At 36.0% G+C, this 21,326-nt stretch overlaps 1 protein-coding gene across 1 annotated transcript in view; it reads left to right on the forward strand.

The window, feature by feature from the left end:
• Positions 1-14,847, forward strand: part of CLIC2 (chloride intracellular channel 2) — a 50,749-nt gene extending 35,902 nt beyond the window's left edge. The window contains exons 4-6 of the mRNA XM_077145339.1: positions 8,662-8,768; positions 9,387-9,568; positions 10,311-14,847. Coding sequence (XP_077001454.1) covers positions 8,662-8,768; positions 9,387-9,568; positions 10,311-10,472 — 451 coding nt within the window. The 3' untranslated portion in view covers positions 10,473-14,847. The remainder of the gene's footprint in view (positions 1-8,661; positions 8,769-9,386; positions 9,569-10,310) is intronic.
• The last annotated feature ends 6,479 nt before the right edge of the window (positions 14,848-21,326 follow it).

The following is a 21,326-nucleotide window of genomic DNA, read 5'->3' on the forward strand; positions in this document are numbered from 1 at the left end:
CCACCCTAAACAATAGGTCTGCCTCCACAAGATTGGATTAGGAAAGAAAACATGGCTTTTCTTGGGTATAAACAATTTTAAACCAACATAAAAGGGAATTTATTAAGTTACAAATTACAATTCTAAGGCCATGAAGATGTCCAAATTAAAGCACCAAGAAGAGGATACCTTCTTGAAGCAAAGGCAGTTGGCATCTGGAACACCTCTGTTAGCTGGAAAGATATGTAGCTGGCATCTTCTGGTCCTTGCTCCCAGTTCATTGCTTTCAGCTTCTGATTCCAGTGGATTTTTTCTCTCCAAGCATCTATGGTTTTTTTCTTAGCTTCTCTGGGGCAAAATCTGGATTTCATTTCTCTGCTCAGCATCTCCAAATGTCTGCTTCTTTCTGCTCTCTGTAATGGCTCTCCAACCATCTGTCTTCTCTCTACAAAATGTCTTCCTCTTAAAGGACTCCAGTACATGGATTAAGACCCACCTTGAATCGGTGGGTTCACATCTCCATCTAACCAAAAGGTCTCAACCACGATTGGGTGGTCAAATCTCCATGGGAACAACCTAATCAAAAGGTCCCACCCTACAACAGGTCTCCCCCGACATGATTGGATTAAAAAGTGTGGCTTTTCTGGAGTACATAACAATCTCAAACCAGCACAGTATGCATGTCCTGTAAACCAACAGCTTCTCTAATAAAAGAAAGAATTGAAAACTTTTGTGCAACAAAGGACACTATCAAGAAAGTGAAAAAAAATCAAATGGGAGAAAATACTTATAAATCATATCTGATAAGGGTCTATTATCCAGAATATATAAACAGCTCTTGCAATTCAAAAGCAAAAAAAATAAAAATCCAATTTAAAATTGGCAAAGGACTTGAATAGACATTTCTCCAAATAAGACAAATGGCCAATATGCACTTGAAAGGATGATCAACATCATTAGTCTTTAGGCAAATTCAAATAAAAACCACAATGAGCTACTACTTCATATCCACTAGGATTGTTTTAATTTAAAAAATGAAACTAAGTGTTCACAAGGATGTGAAGAAATCAGAACTTTCATACATTATTGGTGGAAGTGAAAATGGTGCAGGCACTATGGAAAATAGTTTGGCTATTACACAAAAATTAAACATTGATTTACCATATGACTTAGCAATTTCACTTCCAGTCATATACCCAAAAGGGCTGAAAATAGGTGTTCAAACAAATACTTTTACATGAATGTTCATAGGAGCAGTATTCATAATAGCCATGAGTTTGAAACAACTGAAAAGCCCATCAATGGGTGAATGGATAAACAAAATATGGTATATCCATACAATGGAATATTGTTCAGCCAAAAAAGTGAAGGAAGTTCTGATATATGCTACAACACAGATGAATGCTGAAACATGATGCTAAGTGAAAGAAGCCAGTCACAAATGACTGCTCCAGTTATATGAAATAGAATAGGTAAATCCATGAAAAACAAAGCAGATTAATGGTTGTCAGAAGCTGGTTGGGGAGAAAGAAATTGAGAGTGGCTGTTTAATGGGCACAGTGTTTCCTTTTGGGGTGATGAAAATGTTTTAGAACTAGTGGGCTGGTTTGAATTCATTATTTAACCCAGAAAAGCCATGTTTTAATCCTGATCCAATCTTGTGGGAGCAACTGTTTCTTTTCATACTTATTCAGTACTGTAGGTCGGAATCTTTTAATTAGATTTTCTCCAGGGAGATGTGACATAGCCAATTGTGGGTATTAGCTTTGATTAGCTGGAGATGACTCCACCAATTCCATGTGGGTCTTGATTATCTTACTGGAATCCTTTAAGTGAGGAAAATATTTTGGAGAGAGCTCAGAGCAGACAGAGGTTACAGAAATGACAAAGGCTAGAGAAATGACAGAAGCCTCACAGCCAACAGAAACTTCACAGCAGAGTTGACACAGATGTGGACCCGTGGAGAGCACAGATGTTCTGAGATGCTTGGAACCCAGCAGATTTGCAACGAGATGTTAAGCAAAGGAACCCCCAGAGGGACAGAGGCTGAAAGCAATGGAGCCCAAGAGCAAGGACCAGCAGATGCTAGCTGTGGTATTTAGGTTTAGGTGTCAACTTGGCCAGGGGAAGGTGCCTAGTTCTGTTGCTGTGGACATGAGCCAATGGTACACAAACCTCATGTGTTGCTCATTACATCTGCAGTCAGCTAGGAGGTGTGCCTGCTGCAATGAATGATGTTTGATTTAATTGACTGGTGCTTAAATGAGAGCGCTCAACATAGCACAGCCTAAGCAGGTCTGCGTACCTCATCTCAGCACTCACAGCTCAGCCCAGGCCTTTGGAGATGCAGAAAGGAATCACCCTAGGGAAAGTTGTTGGAACCCAGAAGCATGGAGAGAAGGCCAGCAGAGATCACCCTGTGCCTTCCCACATAAAAAAGAACCTCAGTTGAAAGTTAGCTGCCTTTCCTCTGAAGAACTATACGTTAACTAAATAAATCCCCTTTTATTAAAAGGCAATCCATCTCTGGTGTGTTGCATTCCAGCAACTAGCAAACTAGAACACCAGCCATGTGATTTCCCAGCTGACAGATTTGTTCCTGACCCATGGGCCTTTCTTGAATGAAGGTAACCTCTTGTTACCTTAATTTGGACACTTTCACTTGCTCAGAACTTGTAACTTATTAAATTCCTCTTTATAAAAGTCATTCCATTTCTGGTATACTGCATTCTGGTAGCTAGCAAACTAACACAACTAGATAGAGATGATGGTTGCATAACATTATGATTGCATGAAATGCCAATGAATTGTATGCTTTAAAATGGTAAATGGTTAATTTTATGTTATGTGAATTTTACCTCAATAAAAAGAATGAGCAAATATGAGACTGTGAGATAACATCAAGATTGCCAATAAATACATAATGGGAATGCCAGAGGAGAGGAGGTAGTGAAAAGGACTTTGTGAATATTTGAAGTGATAATGGCTAAAAGTCACTTATTTGTATACTTTAAAATGGTTTAAATGATGAATTTTGTATTATGTGAATTTATCTCAATAAAAATCTATAATATTTTCTATTGATATTGTATTTAATTTGAATATTATTATTTGAAGATATTTCATTTTTATGATGTTAATTCTTCCCAACAGAGAACAAGGGATGTATATTTGTTTGGGTCTTGTTTTGTGGTTCTAATTGAGAATTTGTTTATTTTTTCATATTGATTCTAAACCTTTTTAATTATTTTTATTTTTAATGCAATTTTATTGAGATATATTTGCATACCATATAATCATCCAAAGTATACAATCAACGGGTCACAGTATTACATAGCTCTGCATTTGCCACAACGATAAATCTTTTAACATTTTCATTACTCAAAATAAAAATTTAAAAAACGCCCACTATATCTCATACCCCTTATCCCCCCTATTATTTATTTATTTTTGTCTTTATTTTCTTACTCACCTTCAATATTCTGGATAAAGGGAATGTTGGTCACAAGGTTTACACAAATCACATGGTCACACCATAAAAGTTATATAGTTATACAATCATCTTCAAGAACCAAAACTACTGGTTTACAGTTTTCAGATATGGTTTCAGATGTTTCCTTCCAGCTATTCTAATTCACTAAAAGCTGAAAATGGATATCTATGTAATGCATAAGAATAAACTCCAGAATGATCTCTCAACTCTGTTTGAAATCTCTCAGCCACTGAAACTTTATTTTGCTTCCTTTTCAGTGTTTTTAACATTGCTGTATGGGGTAATACTGACTGTTCTAGCTTGCTAGCTGCCAGAATGTGATATACCAGAAGCATAATGGTTTTAAGAAAGGGAATTTAATAAGTTGCAAGTTTACAGTTCTGAGGCCATGAAAATATCCCAAGTAAGTCTATAAACATGTCCAAATGAAGGCACCAATAAGAAGTTACCATCACTCAAGAAAGGCCGATGAAGTTCAGAGTTTCTCTTTCAACTGGAAAGGCGCATGGCGAATATGGTGACACCTGCTACCTTTCTCTACAGGCTTCTTCTTTCATGAAGCTCTTCTGAGGACTTTTTCCTTCTTCCTCTCCAAAGGTCTCTGGCTGTGTGGGCTCTCGTGGGTCTCATGGCTTTATCACTCTCTTGTCGTTCTGAAACTTTCTCCCAAATGATTTCTCTTTTAAAGGATTCTAGTAAACTAATCAAGACCCACCTGGAATGGATGGAATCACACCTCCCTCTAATTAATGCCCACAATTGGGTGTCACATCTCCATGGAGATAATCTAATTAAGTCTCCACCCTATAGTGCTGAATAGGGATTATAAGAAACGGCTGCCTCCACATGATGGTTTAGGGTTAAAATATGGCTTTTCTAGGCTACGTAAACCTTTCAAACCAGCACACTGACTCTCATGGCTGCAGAACTCTAGCTCTGAGTCTCAGGTATCACACAGAGACAAAGTTCCAGGGAATGAACAGGTTATATACAAAGAACTCAGCATCTCAGAATTTAGAAATAACCGTTATAAGTCAGGAATAGATGTAACTGCTCTAAGAGCTTTCAGTCTAGGAAACTTTACAATAAGCAGTTCCCTGATAACCTATGCTCCTGAATTCAATTCTCAGTTTGCACATTACATTAGTCCATATTAGTGAGGCATTGTTCCTGGCTTATTTCACGCAACATACTGTCATACTCAAGGTTCATTCACCTGGTTGCATGCTTCACAACTTCATTCCTTCTTGCAGCCATGTAATATTCCATTGTATGTATACACCACAGTTTCCCTTCCGTTCATCAATTGACGTACCCTTAGGTCACCTCCATCCATTGCAAATCAAGAACACTGCCACCATAAACACCAGTGTGCAAATGTGCATTGTGTCCCTGCTTTCAGTTCTTCCTAGTAAGGGAGTTGCAGGGTCATATAGAAACTCTGTACTTAGCCTCCTGTGGAGCCATCACACTGCCCTCTGGTGGGGCTGCACCATTTTACTTCCCTACCAATAGTGAATAGGTAGATCTCTCTCTCCACGTTTTCTCCAGCACTTGTATCTTTGTTTATTTTTAAACAGTTTTATTCACGCCCCATACAATCCATCCTAAGTAAACAATGATTCCTGGTATAATCACATAGTTATGCATTCAACACCACATTGTATATGAAGATATTTCCATTTCTTCCACAAAGAAGAGGAAAAAATGAAGCATAATAAATAAAAATAAATATAAAATAATAAAATAATAAATATTTCTCATTATAAAAATGAGAAATAACAACACCAAGAATCCTCCGTCCCTTCAGTACTTTTTTCTCTTTTTTACCTTCCTGATAGTTTTCATTTCTATACTCTTCTCCAAACCCCCTCTCCTGTCTTTTCCAATTTGCCTGTAGTGCTCCCTTTACATTTATTGTAGAGCAGGCCTCTTGTTCACAAACCCTCAGTGTTAGTTTGTCTGAAAATATTTTAAATTCTCCCTCATTTTTGAAGGACAGTTTTGCCAGATATAGAGTTCTTGGTGGGCAGTATTTCCTCCTTCAGTTCCTTAAATATATTGTACCACTGTCTTCTCACTTCCATGGTTTCTGCTGAGAAATCCACACATAGTCTTATTGTCCGTATTTGTAACAACTACTAGCTCCAAACTTTATTTTTCACGTTAGCATTTATCAACATCTAACATACTTTATCTTTTCTTTTTTATGTTGTTTATTGACTGTTTCCCCTGACTAGAATGTAAGCTGTACCAGGGAAGTTTTGTCCTGTTTTATTCACTGAGGTGTCCCAAGTGCCTAGAATAGTACCTAATATATAGTAAGTATTCTGTAAATATTTCTTGAGTGACTAAATGAATCCATTAACTAACTTCCTTAACTTAATAAAAAGTATTCATAAAATACTTCAAGCAAGCATTGTAGTAAATGGTGAAATGTTAGAAATGTTTTTAGTGAAATCAGTAAAGACAAAGATAAATACTATCACTACTGCTTTTCAACATTGTACTGAATATCCTAACAAGGTAAGAAAAGACATCATTCTAAATAGTGAAATACTAAAGCCATTTACATTAATATTTGGAACAAAACAGAGATGGCTAAAATTGCTATCAGTAGTTAATATTGTTTTTGAGGTTCTAGCTTGTGAAGTAAGGCAGTGACTTGAAATAATCAGTATAAATATTGGAATAGAAGCACCAATATGATTATAACCCTAGAAACCTCAAGAAATCATGGGGAAAAAAATGGCTAGAATTAATGCGCTACTTTGGTAAAGTGGTTATAAACAATTTTTTTAAACAAACCTGACATTTTTTTCCTGGGAAAGACCTTACTGAGAAGGTGATATCAGAATAGAAAGCCTGAGAGAAGACTATGTGGATATATGGGGGAAATAACCCCATCCAAAGAAACATCAAGCATGAAGGCATGGAGGGGAGCATGCAGGCCTGTCTGAAGGGCAAGGAGGCCAGTGTCATTTGAATACAGTGAGGGAGAGAGTAGTGGGAGACGAGGTTAGAGAGTTAGGCATAAGTAGATCATGTGGATCCTTGTAGATCACTGTAAGGAATTGGGATTTGAGTTTAACTGAGATACAAGGGCTTGGGCTTTGATTCTAAGTTAAACAGGACCATTAGACAGTATTGAGCAGGCAAGACATCACTCTGGCTGCTGGATGGAGAATAGACTGTAGGGTAAGTTTATGTGGATCCTTCTAGACCTCTCTGAGGGCTTGGGTTTTGACTCTGAGTAAGATAGGATCATGGAGGGTATTGATCAGGGGAGAGACATGATATGACTGATATTTTAATAGGATCCCTTTGCCTGCTGGGTGGAGAACAGGCTGTATGAGAACAAAAGTGAAAGTGGGAGGCCAATAAGGAGGCTGTTGCAGCAAGACAAGATGGAGCTGGTGGTGGCTTTGGACCAGGCAGGGCACAGTGGAGGTAGTGGGAAGTGGACAGATCCTGGGTACATTTTGAGATGTAGGATGGAGGAGTTGTTAATAGATTGAATGAAGGGTAGGAGATAAAGAAAGGAGTCAAGAATGATGCCTAAGGTTTTGGCCTGACCACTACTAGTTTGTTAGTGGCTTTTCTATGAACAAGAACTGATTTTTATTGAATGTTTTTTATGCATGTATTCATGGTCATATGGTTTTTATTCTTTGTAAACTTTGCAAATTACATGATTTGATTTTATAATGCTAAATGAACTTTGTATTCCTAATGGGGGGGCACGTCGGTCAATATGTATTAAATTGTTGTACACTGCTGGATTTGGTTGCTAATATTTACTTAGGTGTTTGGCATCTATGTTTTTAAGTAATATTAGCCTATATATTTTTATTTCTAATACAGCTTTTGCTTAGTTTTGACATCAAGTTAATATGTGTCTCTTAAAATGAATAGGGGAGAATTTGAAAAGGTAAAAAAAAAGTCAAAATAATAATTAAAAAATAGATTAAAAAATAATAAGATGAATTGGGCAGTATGATGGTTAGGTTCTGTTGTTAACTTGGCCAAGTAATGATGCCCAGTTATCTGGTCAGGCAAGCACCAGCCTGACTTTGCTGCAAGGATATTTCGTGGCTGGTTGATAAACCACAAGGCTGGTGTAGTAAATCGTCAGTTGACTGCATCTGTGGCTGATTATACCTGCAATCAACTAAGGCCTGTCTCCCACCAATGAGATAACCCAAATAGTTGAAAGCATTTAAGGGAGAAGACAGACTTTTTCACTGCTTCTTCAGCCAGAAAGCCTCCCCTATGGAGTTCATCCAGAGCCTTCATCGGAGATGCCAGCTTCACAGCTTGCCCTATGGGTTTTGGACTCTTCCATTCCCATGGTTGCATGAGACACCCTCATAGATCTCATATTTACAGAGATATCCCCTACTGGTTCTGTTTTTCTAGAGAACCCTGACTAATAGAAGGAGTATGTTTTTAATCGTCTGTGGCACAAGTTATATAAGATAGGAATTATTCTTTTCCTTAATGGTTTGGGAAACTTGCCTATAAAGCTTCTGGAGCTAATGTTCTTTTCTTGTTCTTCTAATATATTTAAACTATACAGTTTCTTAATGGTTATACCTATGTTCACATTCATTCTTCTTGAGTCAGTTTTGTTAAGCAATAATTATTTTAAGATAATTGTTCATTTCTTCTAAGCTTTAAATTATTGGCAGGCAATTGTTCACAGAATTTTCTTATGATATCCTCAGTTGTTAGTTCCCGTCTCAGAAATATGGAGGCTTTTCTTTCTTGACTTTGAGGCAATTCTTTTTTCTATCCTCTCTATCCTCTTTATTCCTTCATTTGATTTCTAAGTAACAATATTTTGAACTGTATTCTTTCTACTACTGACCTTTAAAAATTGTATCACTAACTTATCTTTGGGCAAATAGACTTTTAGAAGCAATCATGGGAACTTAGTCACCATTTGAAATATTGTCTCTACAGATCAATGAGATTTAAATTCCAGGCACCTAACTTCCCAGTGAACTTTAGAAACTAAAGTATTCTGAAATTGGGAAAAACCTGTATTTCTAATAAGAGATTTCTCAGGACCTTCAGCTTCCAGCATAAATTTTGTAAACTCTTCATTCTCAGTATACTGCAAACTAGGACACCTGGTCTCTGCCTTGTTATGTGTGAATGATAGCTCAGCAATGTTTCTTTTTAAGGTATCCTCACCTGAGTCCCAAGTACAAGGAGTCCTTTGACGTGGGCTGTAACCTCTTTGCCAAGTTTTCTGCATACATTAAGAATACACAAAAGGAGGCAAATAAGAGTAAGATACTTTTCTTCTAATCACTCTTGAATTCTCACTCAGCTAAAATAGGATTTTTCTGAAGATATATGTTGGGAAGAGCCTACCCTTCCTTTAATCCTCTGTTCTCCTGAAATTCTCTTGCATGAAGTTTTATTAGACTTAGAACATATGATTCAATACAGCAATTACTAATTTAGTTCAATCAGACCATTGATATGCCAAGTGTGAATTAACTGCAGGGCTGTATTTCTTAGCCCCCTAACTTTCCCTGTCCTGTGTACCTTTAAAATCCCTTAAACCATAGCACCTAACATCTCCACAAATATCCTTGAATAAGTTTAATATCCTCTAAAATGAGCCATGAGAGTTATCACTTCTATTTCTTTCTTTGTCTCTCCTCCCAATGCACCTCCCCAAGAAAAGTCCAAAAATTGTTCTACTCACCATTTGTTTAAACAGCTTTGTCTCATGAGTGGGCATTTGAGTGTTTTAAATACTTAACTATTTAGATGTTAAAGAGCCAATGTAAGCAACAAGTATAGACTGAGGCGTGTAAATGTGTGAAAAGCGTATTGAGAATATATTTAGTCATGAAGACAATCTATTTATAAGTAACCCATGACTCCATTGTCTCAGATTTTGAAAAATCTCTGCTCAGAGAATTAAAGCGTCTGGATGACTACTTAAACACCCCACTTCTGGATGAAATTGATCCAGACAGTGCTGAGGAAATCACAGTTTCCAGAAGATTATTCTTGGATGGGGACCACCTGACACTTGCTGACTGCAACCTGTTACCAAAACTGAACATTATTAAAGTAAGTCTTTATAGGGCAGGTTTAATAGTTTGGGGACGGGTTTATGACTTAGCATGAAGTGCAGTGACCTTCTGGTGTGAAGTCATGTGATGACTTTTTCAAAATGATCATGAACAAATCGTGAATATCTCTCTCGTAGGAGCTGGAAAGCAGAAAGAGTTGTTTCTTCCTATATTTGCAGGGGTTTTTCATTGTCTCAACTGTAAATCGATGATAAAAATATTACTTATTTCACAGAATTGTTGAGAGAGTTAAATTAAAGCATGTTAAATGTTTACAAAAGTGCCCAAATCATAACAAGTGATAAACAATGTGGGTTATTAACATTATTATGATTATTCAATCATCATTTTAACAAGTGTTTATTGAACAGAACTTACTGTATCCCAGGACTTGTGCCCGACACAGAGAATACAAATAGAAATAAGACATAGAATCCTAAATAAGCTCTTGGTGTAGTCGGGGAGATATGTGTTCATTTTCTGTGCTCCCTTCCTCTAAATATATTCATAATTAAATACAATTTTATTATTAACATGTGATTGCAAGCATATAGCTTTACCTACATTTGTAGACAACACATTAAGATTATTTAAGTAAAATGTACTTGATTTTTATAGTACTTTTTTCAGTAGATAAAATGTCCTTAATGATCTTGAATTTTGAGATGTTTCTGCATAGTGGATATTTTAATGGTGCTTTTATGGCCAATAACATTTCCCTCTTTCTTCCAAAACCCTAGGTTGCTGCCAAGAAATACCGCAACTTTGACATTCCAGTAGAATTCTCAGGAGTCTGGCGCTATCTCCACAATGCCTACGCCCGGGAAGAATTTACTCACACATGTCCTGAAGTCAAAGAAATTGAAAATAGCTATGCAAGTGTGGCTAAACAGAAGTGTTAGGACAGCTCTTCCAGTAGAAAAAGCTCTCTTTGCTGTCAGATTCCAATTGTTATCATATTAGAAAGGGTTTTGGAAACAAGAATATGGGAATAATGCTTCCTCCATCCAACTCTCTTCTGAAAAAAAAAAAGCAACTCTATATTGTCTGTATTTAGTTAGCCACAACCGATGTGTATTTTACAGGTCTTCATATTTTCACTTCACTTCCTTTTTTCACATGGCACAACCACTGCAGCCTTGAATGGCATGAAAAGCATCACGATCTTCTTGCTTTTTGCTTGAATTCATAGAATACATTGTGTGTAAGCTAAACAGATATCTGAAGTTACAAATGATATAAGTAGAGCCACAATATCAGACTGCTCCTTAGAAATATTCCCATCTAAATCATTAAAACAATTTTGCATTTTTGTTACTTAAATACATACATGAGCTTATTTCTAATGTGAATAATGAAATAAAAAAATGAGAACATCAGAGAAGCAAATCCTAAAAGAATGACTTTAAAATCAGCTCTAGGAAGAGATCAAGACCGATTGGTCTTATAACATCTAACACCTAGAAATATGACCTCCTCATACTCAGATATAAATATATAGCCTTTGTGACCAGATTATATTGTTGTTAAACTAGCAAACATTAATTAGCTAAAACATAATAAAAAAACAAGTTTGGGAGCAAAAATATAGCAAATGTGCAAAATCAATTGGATCTTTTATTCATAGGAAAAAGAAGGGAGCTGAAAAATTTGGTTGCCAAAAGGTCTTGTTGCTTTCCATAAAAGGATAAAGCACACAATCCTTAGGTGATAATCAGAATTTAAAATGTTCCATTACTATATGTACTGAAATTCACATGTTAAAGTAATCTCACATCATTCACATATGAAAAACAAAACCCGAACTTAACTCTTGCTCCTTCAAAGAAGAAAGACAAGCAGAAATGCAGCATCAACAAAGGAAGACAATGAGTTATTACAGGGTTTGAAGTGAGGGTGGAATTAGGTGAAATTTAAATGAAGCAGTGTTTTAACAGGGCCAACAATTACCCTCCGAGATAAAAAGAGTATCATCTTCTTAAATAACATCAATACATTTCAATTTAGTAACTGCTTATTGAGTATTTATTGTTATTATTATGTAATTACTTAATACTCACATATGATATATATAAAAGCACAATTCTCAATGTTATTTATTTTTAAGCAAGAACCAGCAGCACCACAAAATAACAGTTTTGAAGAGTATTATAACGGATTTATATAATCTGTCAGGAAAGGAATGCTGACACATGACTAAATTAACAGATTAACTTTTTGCAAGGCAATAAAACCTCTCATCTTTGGGGTTAAGTTCTCTACAGAGTTAAAAATCACAAGACATAAATTTCTGCATATATTTTCTATATCTATCAGTTGGGGGGTGTTAGTCAACTATACTGGGACAGCAAAGTTACATTCCCCAGTGAGGGTCAGATGAGGTAAACCAGGCTTCTTAAAAAATGCTGTAGTAGAATATGAAAACAATGAGCAATCGTTACTTTATTGTTCTGGGTTAAGGATAATTGTTTTGTTCCACAAGTAGTTACAATAATTATCCCCAGTCTTTGTATGAGAAAACACAAATCCAGAGTGGTTCAGTCATTATTAATTCTTTTATACCAATGAGGAAACTAAAGTTCAAAAAGGTTATATATCCAGCCCAATCTCACTCACCTAATGAGTGGGAAAGTTGTGATTTGAATCACACTTTTAACAATAGGATATACTGCCTCACACCAAAGGGAAGACTGTTGTTACAACATACACTATTCAATAATTGAGAGAAAATAAAAGTATAGTACATAAACACAAGATTATATAACAGAAGTACATTATGTGGGCCCCCAGCTTGCCCTCAAATAAATTCCATGTGGTCACGTACCATAGCACAACCTCAAGGAAAATTCTGAGAGATGTATTTTCATGAGCATGCAAAGCATGGGTCTTGCATACATTTTTTCCAAACCAGGAAGACACATGACTCCAAGGTGAGGTCCTAGATGAGCCTAGCACCAGTAACCTCTTCCCCTAGTGAGGCAAATTACCCAATATGAGAAATTACCAATTAAGTGCACCTTTTTTTAAAAAAAGGAAAAATTTTCTTATCACAAAAACATTACATGTTAGTACAAAAATATTTAGTAATAAAATAGATTTCAAACATAGAGAACTGTATTAAATATAAATTTTTTAATATATTAAAACTTGCTGTATGATAAAATGGCATTTAAAATCATTAGGGAAAAAAGCAGTGTTTTAGTTTTACAACTCTAAAGCCATAAAAATGTCCAAACTAAGGCATCCAGGGAACAATACCTTGACTATGAAGAAAGGTTGATGTCTGTCACATGGGAAGGCACATGGCTGGCATTCTCTGGTCCTTGTTCCTGGTTCCATTGCTTCCAGCTTCTCATGCCAGTGGCTTCCTCTGTAAGCATCTGTGGGCCTTCACTTAGCTCCCGGGACACAACTCTGGGTTCTGACTTGCTCAGCATCTCATGGGAAGACACATGGTAATGTCTGCTGGGCTCTGCATCTCCAAACGTCCATGTCTAGGTGTCTGCTCTCTCTGTCAGTACTCCAAGCATCTTCAAATGTCTGCATCTCTGTCAGCTCTCTAGCAACTGCTATCCAAGCATCTGAGCTCTCTCCCAAATGTTTCCCCTCTTTAAAGGACTTCAATAAACTAATCCTTGAATGGGTCAGGTCACATCGCCATCTAATCAAATGGCACACTCACAACTGAGCAGGTCAATTTCCATGGAAACAATCTAATCAAAAGTTCACACCCACAACTGGGTGTGTTGCATATCCATGGAAACAATTCAAAGTTTCCACCCTAAACAATAGATCTGCCCTCATATGATTGGATTAGGAAAGAAAACATGGCTTTTCTGAGGTATATAATTTCAAACCAGCACAGATAGATTTGTTTTTTGCATTTGGACAACTATCAGTCACCTGGAAAAAATACAATTGGTTCCTCACTTCACTCTTTACAGAAAAATAAATTCCAGAAAAATGAAATAATTAAAGGCAACAATTGAGCCATAAAGGTTTCATGATAGAGTATTTATATTACCATGGACTGAAATATAGCCTTACTAATTATATCACAAAAAGTAGAAAATACTAAAAAAGAGGAAAAGATTAGGATACTTGAAGAAATTATATCTTCTTTTCTTTATCAGAGAAGTACGCTTACAGAAAAATCATACAGAAAATACTTGCATTAACAAGTTGCATTAGTGTGGTACATTTCTTACAATTGATGAATGAATATTAATATAATTTTACTATTAATGCTATTGTGTTGCAGAGTACTATGGTTTTGAATTTAATTTTTATTCCAGTAACACATATAAACCTAAAATTTTTCCCTTTAACCACATTCAGATATATAATTCAGTGTTGTTATGTTTTCAGTGTTGTGCTACCATTACCACCAAAACATTCCCATCATTACAAATAGAAGCTCTGTACAATTTAATCATCAATTTCCCACTGCCTGCCCCTACCCTGGCCCTGATAACCTATATTCTAGTTTTTGACTCTATGTATTTGCTTATTCTAATTATTTCATATGTTTGTTTTTTTATTTTTAAAGCATTGTTATTCAGATATATTCACACTCCAGAAAATCCATCCAAAGTGTACAATTGATGACTCTCAGTATAATTACAGGGTTATTAACACCTTGTAATAGTGATATATATTTATTCTAGCTCATGAAAGAACTTTCTTATATTTGCACTATTAACATTAGTCCTTGTCTACAACAGGGTTCACTACGTTATACATTCCCATGTTTTATCTCCAGCTTTTCTTCTAGTGACATACACAACCCTAAACTTCCCCTTTCAGTAACATTCACATGCAATTCAGCACCGTTAATTATAGTCATAATAATATGCTGCCATCACCTGTATCCATTTCCAAACATTTACAATCAACCTGATTAGAAATTCTGTACAAATTAAGCATCAGCTCCCCATTCTCTACCCTCATTCTATCTCCTAGTAACCTATATTCTAGATTCTAACTCTGAGTTTGCTTATTATAATTACTTAATATTAGTGAACTCACAATATTTTTCCTTTCGTGTCTGGCTATGTGACCTAACTTGATGCTTTCAAGGCTGTCTCATGCATCAGGGCTTTATTTCTCCTTACAGCTGAATAATATTTTATCATATATATAAACCACCTTTTGTTTATCCATTCACTGGTTGATGGACACTTGGGTTGCTTTTATTAAACATCAGTATTGTAACATGTTAAAAGCAAAATATCAAGATTTGAATCTAATAAACTTCTATACTTGTTTCTTATTGAATTGACCTCTTCATCAGTATACAGTGACCTTCTTTGTCCCTTTTTGTTGCTATTTGCCTGGTATATTTTTTCCATCTTTTCACTTTAAATTATGTCTTTGACTTCCAGGTGACTCTCTTGTAAACAGCATATAATGGCATCATGCTTTTAAATCCATTCTGCCAATCTCTGCCTTTTTGTAGAGTTTAATCTGTTTACATTTAAAGTAACTATTGATAATGCAGGCCTTTCCTCTGCCATTCCATAATTTTGTTTTTGTAAATCTTATATCTTATTTGATTCCTAATTCTTCCATTAATGCCTACTTTCATATTTATTTAATTTTCAGTATTGTACCACTTTGAATGCCTTCTCATTTCTTTCTGAATATATTTTCATATGTTTTCTTTGTGGTTACTAGGGGGCTAAACTTTATCACCTTAAATCTATAACAATCCTGTTTTATTTGCTACTACTCAACTTCAATAGCACACACATACACTGTTCTTATGTGCCTCCATCCCCCCACTTTTTCATTTAATTTGCTACAAATTATATCTTTATACACTGTATATCCAAAACAATAGATTTCTTATTACTTTTTATGCCTTGCATGTTAGAATCTTTAAAAATTAAAAAGTGAAGTTACATATTAAAAATACATAAAAATGCTTATCTGGGAATGTATTCATCTCTCCCTCATTTTTTAAAGAAAGTCTTACTGGATTTTAAAATCTTGGTTGACAATTGTTTCCTTTCAGCAGATTCCTCTCTGTCTTGTCTGGGCCTGTGTGAAGTTTTGGAGCATGCTTCTTTTCCTGGGCTTGTGCTTGCTTGTGTCCTAAGAATAACTCCATTTACAGTCTACAAGAGTGCAAATAGCCCCTCTACTCCCTTTCACTAGTCTCTCTCTCTCTCTCTCACACACACACACACACACACACACACACACACACACACACAGCAAGACACAGAGACACACACGCACACAGACACACATGTGCTCTTTTGTATGACTTAATGGAGGTAGTTTTTTTGCCCCAGGCCACTTCTACTTAATTGTTTCTTACACTACTTTAGCCTTTTGAAAGCTGCTTCTCTGTCTTTAGGGCAAATTCTGGGAGGGCGAGTCTGAGACAAGTTTCCTGGTTCAGTGTTTAGGCACATAAGGGTTACATTGCTTCCTCTGCAACAGGGCCAGGAACCCACAATGGGAGCACTAAACTGCCCCAGGAAGGGATGGGGAGGGACTAGCAAGGGCACCCAAGCTTCACTTACTGTTTTCCAGGCTACTTTTTCTTGACTTGTCACTTGCCAGTTACCGCGATCCTTTAACTGTTTTCTGGAGTTTTGAAGATTTTCCCTGCCAGTTGTTCAAAGATTCTGTTGGGAGATGCCACCCTAGAGTGTCTTACACAGCCATCTTGATTGATAAGAAATGACAGAATTTCCACTTCCAGCCATGATGATACTATAAACAACAAAAATCCTGGACAAAATACGGGAAACAACTGTTTTCAGACACTAAGTAATAGGTAGCACAAGACTGTTATCCATGAGAGAAGAAAAACAAAAAAGATACTATCAGCACAGCATTCTGCCAAGAGGCATTTACCAGACCCTGGCAAAAGGAGAGGGAACCCAAACAGAGAATATCAGTGTCACTGAGATGAGAAAATAAAAATGAGTGGAAAGGCTGAAGTAAATGAAATTTGCATGACAGAGTTCCAGAAAGGAGAGAACTATGTAGAGAAACAACCATGGAAGTGTTCATAAAGCTCATCTTAAGTCTTTGTCTGCATACCAAGTTGATAAACATAGGCTGATATTCCATGGGCTGTGCGAAGAATGACTGCTTGGAAAACAGCAGCTAAAAAGAATCTATGAGGTGAACAACTTTTGGAGTTTGCACAGGATTGGAAGACACTCTATTTTTGACTAAGAAGAGTGGAGGAACCTTGCTTTCCACCCATGACATTTAGCAGTGACCCTATAGAGGACACTGTTGACAACCAAGGTTTATCAATTTTTGACACTATTTGACAGTTGTGGCCAGATAATTATTTATTGTGGCTTGTTCACTGTAAGACTTTAGCAGTATCCCTTGCTCTACAGGTGCTGTAGCACCGCTCCATCTTGAAAGCCAAAAATGTCTCCAGACATAGCTGAATATTCTCTCTGGGCCAAAATTGCCTCCAGCTGATAACTATTGTTCTAGGTCCACTCTTAACATAGCTTATTTTTAAGCTATGAAAGGATTAAGTTGATATACAAATGAAATTAACTGCCAGCCAAAATACAACTCAATGCTCTTTAAAGAAAGACAATAAAATCCAGATACAGCAATGTAATATTCACAATATCCAATATCCAATAAAAAATTATTAGACCCAAAAAGAAGTTGGAAAATGTGATCACTAACCAAGAAAAAAATTAGTCAGTAGAAACAGCCAGAAATAACAGAGGTGATGCAGTGAACAGAAAAGAACATTAAAAAGTTATTATAAATATGCTGAAGGATTTCAAAGAAAATATGAATGCCATAAGAAAATAAATGAAAAATATAAAAAAGGATGAAATAGAACTTTGAAAAAATACAATATATGAAATTGAGGCAGTTTACAAGTTTAACCTCAGTATAATTATTGTATAACTTTATGAATTTATGTGTATTCATATATACACATTTATGAATTTATGCCTGAACCTATAAGTGGCATACAGCCAAAATATTCTGAGACTGAATGCTCCTGGCTAAGCCAAGAAAGCTGTGCCCTCCTACTGAATGGATGGTGGAAATTCAAGCATAGTTGATTAGCAATTCCAGAAGTGCTCAGCCAACCCTGATTTTGCAAGTTCATGAAAACAGTCACTATGGAAAAACAGCCCTGAAACAGTTTCTTCAACAGTACTTTTACATTCCCCGACTGCACCAGCTTGCTCAAGCAGTCTATGCTAAATGCGTGACTTATGCTCAAAACAACCCCGAACAAGGGCCAACCACCCCCCCAACTGGGAAGTCAAGTTGTGGAACAGACACCATTCGATGACATCCAAATAGATTCCACAGAACTCCCCCAGGGAAGGGGGTATCACCATTTGCTAGTAGGAGTCTGTATCTTCTCAGGATGGGTGGAAGCCATACCCACTCATTCAGAAAAAGTCCAGGAAGTGGTCCATTTCTCATGCAAAGAAATCATTCCAAGGTATGGCCTGCCGAGCACCCTGGCCTCTGACAATGGACCAGCATTGTGATTTGTGGCCCAGATCTTACAAGATCTCAGCAAAGCCCTCCACATAAAGTGGGACCTCCACACAGCATATAGGCTGCAGAGTTCAGGAAAAGTGGAGTGAATGAACCGCACCCTAAAGTCACCTCTGAAAAAACTCTGTCAGGAAAACCAATCTAAAATGAACTGATGTACTCCCCATGGCCTTATTAAGGATAAGGATGGGGTTCAAAGAGGTCTAGACAACAAGAACTTGCAGGCCAGATCCCCCTCTTTCAATATGGGGACCAAGTCGGGTCCCAGAGAGAAGCTGGTGTTGTTGGGCTGTCATTAGCCACCCAACCCCTAACCCCCAAAATAAGATAATAGCTGCGGCAGCTGGGCCATCCCCAACCCTCTTGGGAAAACAAACAATAAAAAAAATCCCGCCAACATCCCTCGTTAAATCCAGTTAAGCCATTCAAAGGATGGAATCTGTGGGCCTGGGATGGGACTCCAAGGATACATGTCCTACAAAAAAGATGGGCCATTTGAGCTTCTTCATAAGTGAAGGGAGCAGCCCACATCTTGAGGCTGAGTTGCCCACTCTAAGACACTCTTCTCTACCTTTCTTTTCTTTAAAGTTGGCACAAACTGGCTCTGAAATTTAAGATGTATAGGTACTGGGGAGCGTGTGTGCACACACATGTCTGTATCCATGTTTATCCTTGTGTGCTGTATGTGTAAACATATGCATGTGTGTGTATCCCAGAAAAGAGTGAGAAAATAGGAACACCAAATTCTATACATAAGCACTTTCCAAGTCTCTGAGTGGCTCTTAAACCACAAATATGTGGTGTAGACTCCAAGCAGCCTAAGAAATAACAGTTATTTGCTTACTAAAACAAAAACATTAACATTCTCGGGCAGGCCACAGTAGGTCAGCAGGCAGAGTTCTCGCCTGCCATGCTGGAAACCCGGGTTCAATTTGCGGTTACTGATCAAGCAAAAAAAAAAAAAAAATTAACATTCTTAAAAAAAATAAATAACACCACATACCAGAATCTAGAAACTCTGCAATGTAAATTTCACAATACCCAGGTTTCAATAAAAAAAAATACCTGAGAAACTAGAAAATGTGAACCACTGAAATAATTTAAAGTCATTTTCCAATAATTCTAACATCTGGATCATTTTGGTGTGGAAGGGACAATAAGCAGAAGTTCACATTTCAGTGAAGTAAAGGAAAATGTGCTTATTAAAAAGAAAAGATAAGAAAATTTCAGTAAATATATGAAAAAATTTAACTGAAATTAGACGAAAAATTCACTGAATGAGATAAATAGCAGAGTAAAGAAGACAGAAGAAAAATTTAGTGAACTTGACAAATCAACAATTTGGTGGCGCCTCAGAAAATTATACATAGACTCATTTTAGGTAAATATCTACAATATTTGAAACCTTGGACTTGAAGAGATATTTGTACACCAATGTTCATAGCAGCATTATTCACATAGCCAAAAGGTGGAAGCTACCCAAGTCTCCATCCATGAAATGGATTCAGCCATGAAATGAAATTAAGTGCCAATATATGCGACAACATGGATAAACCTTGAAGACATTATGTTGATCGATAAAAGCCAAACACAGAAGGACAAATATTTATGATTTCCCTTTTATGAATTACTTAGAATAGGCAAATTCATAGAGAGGAAAAGGGAAATCGTGGTTACCAGGAGCTGTAGGGAGGGGGAAATCAGGAATTATTGCTTAATGGGTATTCTGTTAGGAACGATTAAAACATTCTGAAAATAGATAGTGGTGAAAGTTGCACAACATTGTCAATGCACTTAATGTCACAGTCTGTGTACACTTAAAATGGTTAAAATTATTTCTGTTATTTATATTTTGCCTCAATAAAAATGAATAAAAGCATATTTAAGCAGAAAAAATTAATAGAAATTATTAAATTGAAAGAACAGAGAGAGAAATAAATAGAAATGATCAGCATCTCGGACTTGTGAAACAATATTGAAAAGTCTAACATAGAAATTCTTGGAGTCCCAGACATAGGGACAAGATGGGAAAGAAAAGATATTTGAAGAAATAATTGCTGAACACTTTCTAAATTTGGTAAAAGACATTAATTTACAAGTTACAGAAGCTCAACAGAACACAAGGAGAAAAAAACATGAAGAAATTCACACCTAGGGCCTTTGAGTTAAAGTGCTTGGAAAAAAATTAAGATAAAATCTTGAAAGCACCCAGAAAACAATAATTACATATATGGAAAAAATTATGTGAATGACTGCAGACTAAACTACAGAAATTAGAGGGCAGTAAAACAACATCTTTAAAATACTAAAAGGAAAAAGAAACTATTAGCCTAGTTTGCTATATACAATAAAAAAAATTCAAGAATGAAGTAAAAAAAAGACATTTTCAGATGTAAGAAAATCCATCACTAGCGTACCTGCACTACAAGAAATGCTAACGTTCTTTATACTGAAAGGAAATTATACCAGAAGGAAACATGAATCTTTGGGAACAAATGAAGAGCATTAGAAATGTTAACTATATCGATAAATTCAAAATTCCATTGTTTCCTTTAATTTTTTCAAAATACAAAACACATATGAGTCTTTAAAGCAAAAATACATTATCTTATATCATTTTTCATGTACATAGATGTAATAAATATGTTGGTTATAGCGTAAAGGACAGCAGTAAATAGGATAAATGAATTTATATGGTTGCAATGTTTCTGCATTTACATAAAATGGTACAATCTTATCTTTACATAGAGTGTGAATTTTAAGACTACTTACTGTAAATCTTAGAGGAACCACTAAAATAGTAATTCAAAGATACATAGCTAAAAAGATACATAAACTAAAATAGAATTCTAAAATATATTAATATTTCCAAAAGAAGTAGCAAAAGAGAAATAGCAGAACAAAATAGGTGGGGCAAACAAATAATAATAAAATGGTAACCCTAAATCCAACCTTATCAATAATTACATTAAATACTAATAAACTAAATACTCCAATTACTAGGCAGACATTGTGAGAATGGATATAAAAAAAAGATGATCCAACTATATGCTGCATATAAGAGATGCAATTTAAATATAAAGGCAAAGATAGGTTGAAAAAACATCAGTAAAGATACAGATGGTCTGAGCTCAGACCTTCACCTACTAGATATTTATAGCACTTTACACGCAACAACTACAGAATACAGAAAATAATATATTCTTTTCAAATATACATGGCAGAGTCACCAAAAT

The sequence above is a fragment of the Tamandua tetradactyla genome, chromosome X (genome assembly GCF_023851605.1).
Source record: "Tamandua tetradactyla isolate mTamTet1 chromosome X, mTamTet1.pri, whole genome shotgun sequence".
Lineage (NCBI taxonomy): Eukaryota > Metazoa > Chordata > Mammalia > Pilosa > Myrmecophagidae > Tamandua > Tamandua tetradactyla.